General features: G+C 38.7%; 1 protein-coding gene across 8 annotated transcripts in view; it reads left to right on the forward strand.

Moving 5' to 3' along the window:
• The window catches only part of CEP112 (centrosomal protein 112), a 173,201-nt gene that overhangs the window by 65,048 nt on the left and 93,695 nt on the right, over nt 1–14,458 (forward strand). For all 8 annotated transcript variants that reach the window (XM_064467132.1, XM_064467135.1, XM_064467134.1 and 5 more), the window contains 2 exons: nt 1,910–2,045; nt 5,319–5,426. In XM_064467132.1, coding sequence (XP_064323202.1) covers nt 1,910–2,045; nt 5,319–5,426 — 244 coding nt within the window. The remainder of the gene's footprint in view (nt 1–1,909; nt 2,046–5,318; nt 5,427–14,458) is intronic.

The following is a 14,458-nucleotide window of genomic DNA, read 5'->3' on the forward strand; positions in this document are numbered from 1 at the left end:
GAGGATTTTTATACTTGAAATTTTGATCTTTTGGATCCTCTGCAGTAGAAATCTGAATCCTAAACACTCTTTTTGCCAGTTGAATGTAGATGGGGAAAAAAAAAAAAAAAAAGGATTATTTTGTTGTTGGGACTTTTTGCTGTGTAATTTTTATTCTTTATTTTACATGTCTTGTAAATGAATGGAGACTGTGGTAACTTAGATTAATGTACAGATATGCTTCCGCCTCAAAGGAGTTTAGAAAGTGGAATGGCTATGACAGTAGAAATAAAAGATACCTGTGTAGGGGTGACGGAAGCGCTCTAGCAAATTTGAAGAAAATTTGCACACACTCTGCTATGAACACAAAACCAAAAATGTGATACAGGGTTTTGTTCTGTTTTGCTCCAGTTTCTGCTGGGTAAGAAAGGTATTTTCTTTCCTCTGTTAGGAAACTAGTAGTCTCCTCATGTCTCAGTTATTCCATCAGCTGTGAGTCGGGCACCAAAATAAATTTTTAAAAAATATATATAATGAAAAAACTGTAAAAGTAAACAGTAATATACTTATCCAGGGCTTGTGGCATTTCTTTGATCTCTTTGCTAATAGAATTACCCTGCTCTCCTACATCGCAAACAGACACTTTGTGAAGATGTAGGATTATGTTCTTTGTCCCATTGTCAGAGTCTGGTATGAAAACCACAGAAGAGGATATGAATACTGTAACTTTGGGATTGGCAGCTTCCTGACCTTTATAAAAGGCTTGCTCAGTGCTGCAATAGCTAGTTCAGTGTTGGCAAGGTGACAGACTAGATGAATTAGCTGGTCTTTTCCATCTCTTATGTGTCAGATTCTTGGTTTTATATGGAAATAAGTTCTGTCAAAATGGGAAATTGATCATGAGGTACTTCCTCTGCCTGTAAAATGAAAATGTCAACCACAGGTCTGTTTGAATGTGTCTTCTGTTACCAACCGCTGGCAGAGCCAGCTTTGGCCATCGATAGCATCATTGTGTTCCCCTCTGGTTTAACACAGCCAGGCAACTCCGCTGACCTGCGGTAATAGAGGTGCGTAGCAGAAAGTTAATAATGCTGCCGGATTGTTTTCTATGTGAGGACTCACATCAAAATTTCTTAAATATTTACTAGTTATCACAGTTTTTGTCTGGAATGTGTCAATATGGTAGATGTGTCTATTTTTATAGATGTTTGTATATATGTGCATGCACATGTATAGTTATACATGCATTACTATTTATATACTATGACGTCTTAAGAAACCCAAACCAATTTCTGTATATGTATTGACATTAATATGTCAAATAGTAGGCTGTTAATATGAAATATCTTTGCATAAAGATTTAACATCTGTTAATACTCCAAAGGCTGAATAGTTATTACAGCATTATGGGTTTCTAATAGATTAAGAAGGTACCATATGTCACGCATTACCCTGCTTTGCATTTAGATATATGCCAAGCAGTGAATAATCCTGCATCTCGTCTGAGCAAAGATGGCACTGGGATAATTTTTTTGTTTGTTTTTAATGGGAGAAGATGATCATGCTAGAAGGAATTCATTTAAATATTGGGGGGGGGCAATATACTTTTAAAGGTGAGATCAAAAAAGGGGGGTTATACAGCGGGTAGTAAAACATTCAACTCATGCAGACTTTGAAGACGGAGGCATTGTCGTAAGCTACGAACGCCATGTTTAGGTGTGCGAAATTCAATGAGAGAAAGCGAAAATAACTCTAGCCTTCTATTCCCTTCTTCAAAGTATTGCTAAGGGAAGTTTGGCAGAAGCTGGGACAGGAAATTGAAATCTGAATACTATTTTAAACTGATAGGGTTAAAGGCCTCTCTTTTACACTAGCACACTTGTTCTTTTATTTGATACTTGAACTCTGAAAATTTTCTGTGACTTTCTAGGGAGAAGGAGGAGCAGCTGACTCGGGTGACAGAGGTACAGAGGCTGCAGGCCCAGCAGGCAGATGCTGCCCTGGAGGAGTTTAAGCGGCAGGTGGAGCTGAACTCAGAAAAAGTCTATGCTGAAATGAAACAGCAGGTGAGAAGGTCACAATGCCAGCCTTTCTGAAACTCTGTCTCAGTAGGATAGCATATTCTGATCTTATAATGCCAGAAACATGCTTCACTTGAGAGTGCTACATCAAAATCTTTCAGAATGTAGTGTCTTTGCTAGCAAGTCAAAAAGGGATGTTAGCAGATGTTTCATCTTTCTAACAAAGCCAGAATTGTCATTGTTATAAAGATATCTGCGGTTATGATACTGATTAGGGATTTTTCAGGAGTGAGAGTATAAAGCGTTAGTTTATATACCCCTATGGAATAGCGTTTGTAATTTTCCACTTAAATGTGTGTCTCTTCCTACTCTTTTCAGAACGACTCTGTCTTCCGTTAATGAGGTCTTGTAATCAGTTTGAGCCTAAACAGGGACAGAACCATTGTGGCTGCTGGCAGGCATGTGCAGAGGACAGAAAAATCCCTGTTTCTGTCCCTGAAAATTAGTAGCAGGAATTTCAGTAGAACGACTTTAGTGTCTTAAATTCCTTATGGGGCAAACAGTAGTTAAACTTGTTGTCATTGGGATTTTACAAATGCGGCACAATGAGTGAAATAAGGAGCAAGTGACAGGTGATCAAAAAGAAGGGCAGAGAAGGGAGTAACTTGCTCATGTGGTTGAAATCTCTTAAAATATTTCAAGCTTGTAATTCCACCTGACCGTATACGCAGTTTTCCAGCCTCCCCTATTATAACCAAAGCTCGCTGTTGACAGTAGGATGCTGCAATCTGATATTGTTGTGGGTTTCTAAGGATGCTGGTTTATAATTTAACAAGTTCTCTCTTTGTTGTTCTCGTGAAGTGTTTTTCTGAAAATCTTCAACTAAAGCGAGAAGGTAAGGCAGGCATTGTTGGTATTTTTAAGACTCATGCAGATAGCAAATACTAGAATTTGGAAATATAAAAGGCAAGAACAAACTTCTAAAAGCAAGATTTGTTCTGCAAACAAGACCTATCAGGACAATACAACAAATCCTACAACTTCAATCTGACATTTTCTGTGCTGTGAGACTCTTCTCCAACTTCTTCATGATGACTTAAAGTAATATCTTACCTCCGCTCCATGAGGGCTATAGTCTAATTCTCGAAACACTAATAATAGTTTCATTCACTTAAAAAACCCCAGCAAAAAAAAAAAAAATCCAAAACAAAAAAGAAACACGCAAAAGAATTTGGAAAACTTAAAGGTAATTGTAATTTAAAAATGACTGAAAATGTCTTTTAGAATATTTCTGTGGGAAATTTTGAAAATAAATTTTGCTGTACTCCAAGAATCAGCCATGGGTTTATTCTGTCCCTACTTGCATGCTAAAGTGTAGAGACAGTACCTGAGATTGTACGATTGAGCAGTACTGTTCTACAGGAAGTAAGGTTCAAGGAAATACATCAAAGAAGCACTACTGAAGCCGTCTTCATAGCTTTGTCCTTTCTCATTCTTCTGCACACGCATACTCTTTAGATAAATCACCTGTTAGATTGTCACATGTTGGGTAATTCTTGGTTTTTGTGATGAGGTGGAACTTCTTACTTGTAAAACAAAGACTGTAGTGGCTATAGCAACACTGCACTTTTAACTACACTAGAAATATTGGGCTTCTAAAACCATTTTTTGGGGTGTGGTAAAGTTAATTATGGAGATAAGTAGGATGGGGCCTGGCATTTTCAGTTCTTGTAATCGATATTTGATTCATTAGTTGGGCTCTGTGATTTTTTTTTTTTCCCTCTGCTTCCTATTTTGTCAAGCTTATGCTTATTAAGAGTCACCTGATGCCCATTGGTGGGCGAGTGGTACATTTCTGACTGTAAGATCTGCAATTTTCCTAATAATAACTTAGCAGAAAGAGAAACAATACATAGACTCTGTTACGGTACCTTAGATCTAGTGTTTCCTGGGTTTGGCAAATAATGATCAAGAGCCTTCATTGCACTTGTAGGAAGTATACTAATGTGACCTAATGACAAAAGCACAAAAGCCAGTAGAGTTAAAGTATCTTTGCATATGGTTTTAGTATCTCACTTTTTAGAAGGTTTTCATTCTCTTAAAAATAAAATTCCTTTAATAAAGTAACAAGATCTTCTGTTTTTCTGGCTTTTATTGAGCTGAATAAAATATGGCTACGGACATGCAATTTGAGTAAGTTCGGAGGCTGAAGAAATTATTCATAAAATATTTAAGTGCCTTTTCTCAATAGCAGGTAGTACAAGTGAGGTTCAAGAGCTACTGGAAGAATAACTTGTTCCTTTCTATTTTATTTTTCCGCTTTCTATCTGGCCAACTATTCCTAGCCCTATATCTTCCTCTCTTGCTGCAGTATTTTCTAATAAAATGCTTTTCCCACTCTGAGTACTGTCTTTTCTCCTCTTTCCCTGGCTTCGAAGTGATGTCCGGGCCAATTGGCAGAGACATTTGTTGAAGACAGAGCACTCCCTCAGGCCAAACAGGATTTTGGCTTGTAGTTCAGGAATTCATGCGTTTCTTCTTTTGGTACAGCAGATGGACTTGTGGCAGCGCTGGTCCTCCTGACAGCTACACCCCTTTTCTGTCTTTTTTAGGGAGACAGTTTATTTGCTGCTTGTGTTGGGATCTAGATCTAGAAGTAATTGATGAATGTGCACTGCAGCGTAGTACTGTGTGTGTGTGTATATATATGCTCCCCTGGAAACAGGCCCGATGTACAGCTAGCAGTTGTGCTTTTGATACAAAAGCCTTTGTTAATTGCGTTATGAAATTGCTTCCTTGATGCTGTGTGCTGGAATCTGTGGGACTCATTATTCATAGGCGATGACTATCTTCAGAGAACTTTACTTGCAGCCAAAGAATTCTCTTTTAAGTTATTTTACTGATTTAATGTAAACTTACTTCAAATGTGTAGTTTGTGCACTGACTCACACATGATTTCCCTTGAATTTCCGCAGGCAGTATTTTTAGGTGAAATATATTTGAGTCTTAAATATGTCTAGAAAAAATGTTCACTTAATTTTGATGGGGTGCTCATCACTGTCAAGTGGAAAACTGAGTCAATACTTTGTAATCAGGGAGTGGCGCGGTGTAGGTGATCGTTATATCCTTAAGTAACTAATAATCCGGTACTCACTGAACATTAATTTTCACTCCATACAAATAGTGTTATTATCATTCTCAGCAAGTTATATTCATGTCTTTGATGGTTTGCAAACAAATGTAGAAATGTCAGGACGTTTCAAGCTATGCCTTTTTTTTAAAAAATAAATTAAATATTCCCTTTCTTTTACCACGTAGATGGAAAAGGTTGAAGCAGATCTAAGCAGATCAAAATCGCTCCGGGAAAAGCAATCCAAAGAATTCTCCTGGCAATTGGAAGAGCTCAAGCAAAGATACGAGCAACAGGTAAGTTGGTTTGCTGCTTTGGGTGGAGGGGAGGAGAGTCGTCTTCTCACACAGGTGTAGGTCTGTTCCTGTGGCTGGCTTAATCCTGTTCCTGCTGTGCGTTGCTGTTCTTTGTATAAAGGCAAAATTCATAGGTATTGCGGAGTTTATGCAATGGGGGTGGAGGGGGAAGAGCCTACACAGAAAATATTTTTGTTTCCTCTTTGCAGTCCTTTGTACCTCTGACTCTTTCAGGTTGTTTCCCAGGCCTACAGGTGGCAACACCTATTTTCATAATGGCCAGATGAAATTATTTAATGTGTTATCTGTTTTTCTTCTTGTCAAGAAACAGTGTTTTATTCTTTTTTTATCATTTTTTTAACAGTGGGAGTGTTCATATGAATGCTTGTTTTGGCCCACTGATAGTGATGTTCTTTAATGTAATTTCAGGGTTGGGAAATATTCAGGAAACGTTTGGGTGGAGACAAGAAAGTTGAGTTCAGTAGCGTTGCGAAGTGTAAAGGGAAAAAACAGAAATGGAAGCAGAGAAATTATCGCATGACATAGACTCAAGAGCTATGCAGCTGAAACAGCCCATCGAACACTTGCGTAAGGTGGTACTTTGTCATGAAACTAAAAGGGTGTCTGTTTGGTAACACCTGTTAAAGGATAGAAAAAAAAATTGTTAGCAGTGATACAGTTAGTCCATACGCTTGAGGTTGTCTCTTATCAATGCTTTTGCATGAATGTAAGTTTACATTTCCATCAGGGAAATGTGGTTTCATTTCTGTTTATTTTCTGTGCTGGTAAGAGGATGAAATACTGCAGTTGGCTTGTGGTACAAGACCTGCTCTGGTCCATCTGGAAGGGGCATTTTCAACTAATTAAGGAACAGGATCACTTTGGTAGGTGTTGAGAGAGACCTTCGCCTGTGCTTGGGAGGAACAATAGTGTTTTGGGCATGGCGCTCAGCCTAGATTTGAATCGAAGGGAGTTGTTGGTTCTGACCGAAGTATTTTCCTTATCCTCGCTCAGAATTGTCAGCGTTACTGCTTGTGTTGTCACCTGACCAAGGGTGAGAAGCTGTCCCGAGCAATAGGTGCATCTCCAGAGGCGTTTTGTTTTACTGGGTGATATTATTTATGATTCTTCTATTTAAGGATTCAGGAACAGTCCAGGTTACAGAGATATTGGGAGGTTTTGTTTCGTGGGTTTTGTCTTGCGGATGACCTCACTTGCTAAAAGAACAGTAAGAATTCTACCTCTCTGCCATGATTTAGTATGATCTCTGGAATAAAGGGTAGAAAGCACAAATGCAGTCACTACTGTGTAATCATGGCAGTGGACTTTCTTCAAATGATTTATTCACATGAAAGCCATTGCAACCATTGCTTGCATTAAAGGTGAGGAAGTTTGATGTGTCGTTTAAAGGACGTACTGAAGGGAGGATGATGGGAAGCGTTGGGGTTATTTTTTGTGAAATCTTATATTCACACCATTTTAGTGATATGGTTGGTTCACTTTTTTCTTTACAGTTCTCATAATTTGCGGTGCATCTTTAAAGTCCAAAGTAAGCATTTATTCAAAGATTTTGTTCCCAGGTTTAGGAACATGATCTATAGAGATAAGTACGAATCTGAATTTCATCAGAGGTTATGACAATCCTGTTCCTACCTACAAATGGTAATTTTCTTACTCTGTATACCCGGCAAGAGCTACCAAGCCATTGACACAATCTTCTGCCAAATAACCTGCTGGTTTTGCACATTAAAGGAAAATGATAATGCCTAGTAGTGGTTTATTTTTTTGTTTTCTTATATCATCGTGCCTATTATATTCAGACCTTTTGGAGACTGGATCAAAAAAAAAAAAAAGGAAATTAATGTGTTACTTAACTTTTTTGGTGAATCTTTTACATTGGTGTTCTGTAACAATGTTGATCATATGGTAAACATCAGTGAAAGCATTTTCCACTAAGAGGAGGTGCTTCCTGCTTCACTTTTATTTAGGATAACTAGTTTTTACTGTAAGAAAGAACAGCTAGGCTTTATGAAACATCACTAAAACCCAAGAAAAGAGTTTCAGCACTGAACAGCTAAACAATGAGAGCCTCAGAAGAATTTTCAGAGGAATCCTCTTTATGCCCTTTTTAAAAAATTATTTCTCTTCATACTTCATTTGGAATGTTCTTTGAAAGCTTGCGAACATGAAAGATATGCGACCCTTCCTGCAGATTGCAATGGGTTATCACTGGAAACTACATTCTTTTTGTATTGTCATTTCTGCAGTACAAAGCTCCTTCAGTCCAGCCACAGAGTGGTATGAGCTCAGTTCTTCCACTCTTAAAATTTCCTGTCAGTAGTTCCAACTTCTGTTTCTCTGTATTACTCTCTATTTATGCTTCAGAACTTCTAAACCATTTTTAAAGCAGACTTTTCCTTGCCTTGTTTTACTGCATATTTCTTTGGTGGTTGCTTGGGGAGAAATAGACTGACTTAAACTTTAAATAGAGCAGTAAATTAGAATTGGTGGTGCATTTCAGCAGGGCTCTAGCAGACTTCCAGTCGGGAAATAGACACCAACCAAAACCCGGATACTTCAGTTACCTGAGAAACGTAGTAATTGCTTTGAGATGTTCTGCCTCAAGTGGCTGATTCTAATTGTCAAATGGAATTTATACACAAAGGGAAAGAAAATTGACCTTCAGATACATTTTGTGTAGGTTGGCATGGTGAGTGGCAGAGGTAGCACGGGCAGCATACCAGCCAATTCAGTTGCCCATAAATTTAATCAAGTTGGTAATGAAGAACCAAATGAACTGATGTGTTACCCAGTTCTCCAACCTGAGACACATCGCGGAAGAGTAGGAGCTTGAGAGCTGTGGTTTTACCTCTCTGCGCTGCATGAAAAGTTGCCTGTGCTTCACAGTATTCTCCTTGAATTTTGATTTCAGAGAGGTTACTGGTATGAACGTGGGCTGTTGGTGTTGGGGCTGAAAGATTGCTCTGCCTACAGATTAGGTATACTGATATATTTATATATTGATATTTAAATGATATTTATATCAATAAATAACCTGATATATAGAGATATATACTTTTTTTTTATTTTCCTTGAAAAAGAAATAGAAAAAAAACCATACAAAACTGTGGCAGTTAATATTTTGTTAATGGATTCAAATGCATTTGAAAAGTTAATAAAGCAAAGACAAAATTTGGGATCTTGCAGTATTTGGTTTCAGCTGTCATGTGTCACTCCTGGTTCCAGCTTCATCTGATTCAGTGCCACTTTCTTTTGAAGTATCCACTGAGAACACTCTTAGAAACTGGTGGCTTTTTTTTCTTTAAATATACTTTAGCTCAACTTTGTTCTACTTGCAGCTGTTAGATTTGAAAGTATATTTTGAAGAAAAAAATAACTCCAGCAGCACCACGGTTCCTATCTGCCGGGAGCAGCTGCTTTCGGCACTTCAAAGCCAGTGGACACCACAGTGAAGGCCTCAGCCTTTCCTGCCTTTGAAATGGTTGCAGTATCTATAGTCAGGCTTTATGGCACCGTCAGCACAGGAAAAAAGGTTGTTTGGGTTTTTTCACCCCCCCCCTTTTTCTCTCTCCCCCCCCACCCCCCCCCAACTTTCTAATTACGTCCTCAGTTTAGCTCAGAATACCTGGGAAGTGTTTCGGCTGGAATCATTTTCCACAAGCCCAAATGTTTGAAAGAGCATGTGCCCAAACTCTACAGTAACGGATTTAAGGCAGGCAAATTTGACAGAAAAGTTAATGAGTTTGCTTTTTTCCCATATCCAGTCGGCTGTGCACTTTCTGAGAGCTCCTCCCTTGGGGCAAGCTGTAGTAGCCCAGCAGAGCGCTCGTGGTGGAGCAGGGCTTCATGCAGGGACTTTTTCAGCAGAGTCAAGCATGTACTTACCTTCATTTCAAGCAGATTTTCATAAATTGTCATGAGTGGAACACTTTCAGTGAACTTCTGAAGATCTTAACGTTTAAATGACATTAGCTTGTCCTTTTTTTAAAAAAAAGTACAATAATAGATCACTATGATCACTGTTAAACCCATTTTTTGCTATAAAGAGTTACTGTAGTGCTATGACTGAGTGAAAAAAAATTGAGGTGCAAGATTAGTAGGAGAGCCAAAGTCTATGAAATTTCATTTTCCTAGCAGGGAGCACGAACTATGAAAAAGTTGAATTATTGTGGTAGCACGATGACGTTACTTGCTGAGTTATGGATATACTGTCTGAGATCAGATGCCAACCTGAATGTATAAATAAGCCTTTTGTTTTGGTTCATCTTTTCTTTAATGGTGTTTATTCCATTTTAAAATAATAATTATTCATGCCTCCACAGCAAAGTGGAAAGCTATTACGTGATAGCTGAAGAATCTCTCCGTATCTCAGGAAATCCTTTCTTGCTACATTTATTGTTGGGTTCTGACTTCTGTAAAACTCGTGAAGGAGTAATTAGAGTTGTCCTCTTGTCCTATTTAGCCAAATAGGAAAGAAACAGGAGACCTTCTGAAATATTTTAACATGATTTCAAAGTGATTTTGTTAAACACCCAGTAAAGATGAGAGAAGTAGCCTACGCTTTTAAGTTGAGAGCAAGACAAAGACGTGGTTGAGCTTAAATATGCCTTTTAATATTAAAGAAAAAGAGGTAAAGAAGTGCAGAATCAGCTGGTTAAAAGTGAAAAAAGCATGGCTGTAATCTTACGTGCCAGCAGCAAGGACAAGTATCCAAGGTAGTGTTGGGAAATTGTTCTTGTTTTAGCCATGTGCTGGAGCAGAGGAACATATTAGGAGCAGAGGAGGAATATTCCTTAGATCTTTATGTATGTCTTTTATATCTTTCTAATGAGGTTAATTTAAAGAAAAGAGTGAGGTTATCTCAGGTAAAATATGAATTTTATAATCACAACCATTGGTTTTATACGTAAGTGTATACATTTAAAACCAAACATCTTATTCAGTGCTAGCCTAATGTTAAGATTCCAAGCACAATCTCATGCTCAGTTGCTTGGAAATATTCTAAAGCGTTATTTAGTTTAACATCTAATGGTTGGGCATCTCCTGGGATATTTTTTAACTGTTCAACTTTGTGCCAAGAGATTTCACCAGTGTTTGGATTATAAAGGCTGAGATGACGTTGTTTTGATTTTGCTTAAAATTGTAGTGATAATTCCTTGAAATGCTAGAGGTGTAGGGTATTTTTGACCTGGGTCTGTTTTTTATCTGAAGGTAGGGTATTTTTGACCTGGGTCTGGTTTTTTTTATTTTTCTCCTGAAGATCCACTCAAGTGTATGTAGGTAATAAACATTGCTTACTTCAGATGTTCAGGAGTTCAGCAGCTAAATGTTCTGAAGAGTCTTCCTGAGAATTTCCATGTCCTCTCTGGGAAATGGAGCCAGAACAGTTTGTGTATAAGAGAGTGGTGTGAAGGCTGTGACCTTGTGAGAAGGGGGAAAATACAGCGTAGGTAAGGAATAGAAGTAAAAAGTGAGGATTAAGCATTAAACCAAGAAACTGCTGTGACTTGGTGGTGGGTCTGGCAAGGAAGCTCCTCAGGGAAAATAAGTACTGTCTGTGAAAAGAATTTGTGAGTGGCTGTGAAAAGCCTGTGCAATGGAGCCTAGAGCTATTTAGGCTGAGAAATGTCATTTAGTCCCATGGATCAGGAGCACTGGAGAGGCAAGTCCTGCAAAAGGGGTCAGTTGGAGAGGCGGCATGAGCTGAAGAGTCCATTGAGCACGAGTTGGCTCTCCAGGAGCCAGCATTCCTTATTACCTCCTGCTTTAACCATGGCCAATCTGCCTTTCTAAGGAAGGAAGCAGGGAGGATAGATGCTGCTTCTACATTGCATGCGTTGAGTTTACAGTCCCAAAACCAACCTTACCATGTTTATTTGGCATATTACTTTTAGCTCAATTGATCTTCCAGCAGATTGTCTTCTCTTCAGAACTACTGCAAACATCATCAGTCCTATCACAAGGCACAACCCTTGTATGTTCACCTTAAACTCTGACTCCAGTGCCATGCCGAAGCCTTCAGAGGCATCCAGCCGGACACACTAATAGGGATAATAAGCTTGACATTCAGCTTGTTTTGTCCCCGTACTTTTTCTCAGTTAAGAGTTCCTGCCACTGCACTTACGTCCTAGCTTTTCTTCTGCCCTTATTCCTCCTTTTCTGTTTCTTCTAGCTTCTTTTTGACCACTCTGTTACCCACTCGAGTGAAGAAAACATTTGCAAAGACGTGCTTGAAATACGGTGTTCCTCAGGCAGACCAATGTTCCAGGCATTTCTTAGCTGTACTTTAAACAGTCCTGTTATAGTCAGAGATTCACGATCCGTTTTTAGTATGCTGGTTTAGTTATAAGGACACAGTCTGTAAAAAGCTTTGTTCCTCTCCTCTTTGTCTATAGTCTAAGATAATTGAAATACAGTCTGTTCTTGCATGGAGGCCAAATGAGCACATTAGCAGAGGCTCTAAATTTTTCATGTCATCAGCAACAAGCTGCATAAATTTCGTTTAATAAATTAATCTAGGATGCATAAATGTTTCCTTTGAACCATCCTAACACACAGATGAATGCCATTTGCGCAGAATATCTGAGGAATAGTTTCTTCAATCATCAACATCAACTTTTCACTTCACGATATAGCTAAAACTCACAAATGGGAAAAGGATATGAATTTAACCTCCGAGTAAAGAGTGGGTGGAAGTCTTCTTGCTGTACCGTTGCTGTTTACAGAATTGTTAACCAGACAGATGGGTATTTACACTGTCTCCTTCAGGCATCTAACTCGTGTGTGATTCAGAGTTAAAAGCCTGAGCTCCCTGTATAGTCAACAGAATCAGCTTTGGGGGGGAGGAGGGAGAGGGAAGACGATTCCAGGAACATAAATTGGTGCCTGCAGTAAATAGCAAGTCCGACTGCGAACGCCTGTGAAGTCGGTTCTCGGTGTTCAAAGAAGGTCGTTGGACAAACTCCGAATCCCTAAACAAAGACTGTGTACCAGAGCCTGCTACAAATAGGCATTTGCAGTGACTCAAAGTATGTTTGTTTGAAAGAAATACGTCTGTTTGCAGACCGCATTGGCTTTACTGGAGCAGGCGGGCTGGGGAGGGGAGCGGGACCTCCTGGCGTTCATCACGGCACTAAGTGGGGTTTAATCACAGGGATGCAACTTCATTTCCAGGATGTTGGTGATTTAAAACCAAATTACTCATGGCAGGAGGATTGGGAAGGTAGGAGGATTGAGGTGAAGTTTATGCTGTCTATACTCAAAAATATTACAATTCTGGAAGGCCTTTGTAAGTAAAAACTTAAAGATCAGGTATATAATTTTATATACATAGTGAGACCACTCAGGTATATTGTTGTAGAGGCGAGTACAGCTGGGTGACCAGCTTGTCACTTTTAGAGAATTTCTTGCAGTTCTTAGTTTCCAGTTGAAATACAGTTATTAGTGGTTGATTATAAGGTGAAGTATAACAGGAAACATGGTTACGCCAATTAAATTATTGCAGCCGGCAATGAAGTAAAAAATAAAATGCATTCGCTATGCATGTGCATTCCCCTGTATGTACTTGCTACTTCGGTGGTAATAGGTGGTTCTGCACTGGTGTAATTTTCACTGTCCATTTGCCCTTGGCTCATTACAGCCCTTTTATCGTGGGAGTACTTTGTGTTCCGAATTATAGCAAAATCTCAAAAAAAAAAAAAGTGTACTTTTAAATCCATTTAATTTTTCTGCTGCGAGGTAGTTCTGGTATGCTCTCTTGCCTTGCAGTGAAGATTCCTCTCTTCTGCCCAAAGTTATGCTAAGCCAGAACCCAGCATGATTAATACTCGATCCTCCAGCCTGTTATATCAGATTACTTTTAGAAGCAGTGTATTTGCGGAGATGGGTAATCCCCATATCCTCATGAAACACGCACGTTTATTTATAGGCTTAGGAGCCAGAAAACGCTACATTTTACCAGAGTTGTTATTTGGGGATAGATCATGTGCTGTATGCTGTGCTGGGCAGAGGTGAGGGCTGGTTTTGAGCAGGGTAAAGATAATGAAGTCACCTGATTTACAAACACTCTGAAATGCTTATAAGATAGAATTGCAGCAAAACAGACATGTTATGCGCACGCTGTACGAGTGAGCTCAGTTCGGTTCTTTGTCATGATGTGTGTAACTTACTGGTGGCTTCTCCAGCCCTCAGAAGTTCAGGCGTGCCAAAATAGCGCTAATAAAATCATCCTGCCATGCAAAACTATATTTTATATAGGTGTTACTCACAATATTTCAGGAATTGTGGACATAAATTTATGTGAATTTTCATACTTTGGTGTCAAATATTTATTGTAGCAGCTACATTTTTCAAAGAGGTAGTGAGCTAACTAATTTCCTTTCCCTCCTTTGGGGACTATAAAAAGAATTTCAAAGGCATACTTGTTCTTGAGAACAAGTCAAAATTGTTCTAAAATTGAAAAGCCTAAACTTAGTGTGTGATGTAAAAGCAAAAACTGGAGAGTAGAAGGTCTTGTCTATATTAGGGACTTTAAAAAAGGTATTTGCTGACGTTGATATTACAAGTATTTGGCTTCCGAAAATATCTTCTGCAATCAGCAGGCTATTTACTGTAGGTCTTTGTTCTTCAGATGTACAAACCGAACCAGTGCGAACAACGTCATGATTTTGTTTTAGGTCTTTATTAGATTGTCTCTCGTTTTAGCAGGTTGTTCTAGAGCACCTCCACATTAGGGTGCAGTTAAGTCTGCCTGTGTTAAAGGCCATCGCTCATAAGCAGCTGCGGTTGTCGGTGTCCTGCGTAGGATGGGCATGGACCACATTGCCAGATTTGTTCGGCAGTTTGTGTGTATTTATGCAGATGAATAAAAAAAAAAAGGACTGTCACAGTTCTTGGATTAATCTTTTTTAGCTTTTTATTAAGAATTTTGTCTTCTTTTTAACATTCTTTTCTCTGGAAGAGTAAGGAAATATTGTTACATTTCAGTTAAAAGCAGAAATTTAAAAATAAAT

This window comes from Phalacrocorax carbo, chromosome 16, assembly GCF_963921805.1.
Source record: "Phalacrocorax carbo chromosome 16, bPhaCar2.1, whole genome shotgun sequence".
Classification (NCBI taxonomy): Eukaryota; Metazoa; Chordata; class Aves; order Suliformes; family Phalacrocoracidae; genus Phalacrocorax; species Phalacrocorax carbo.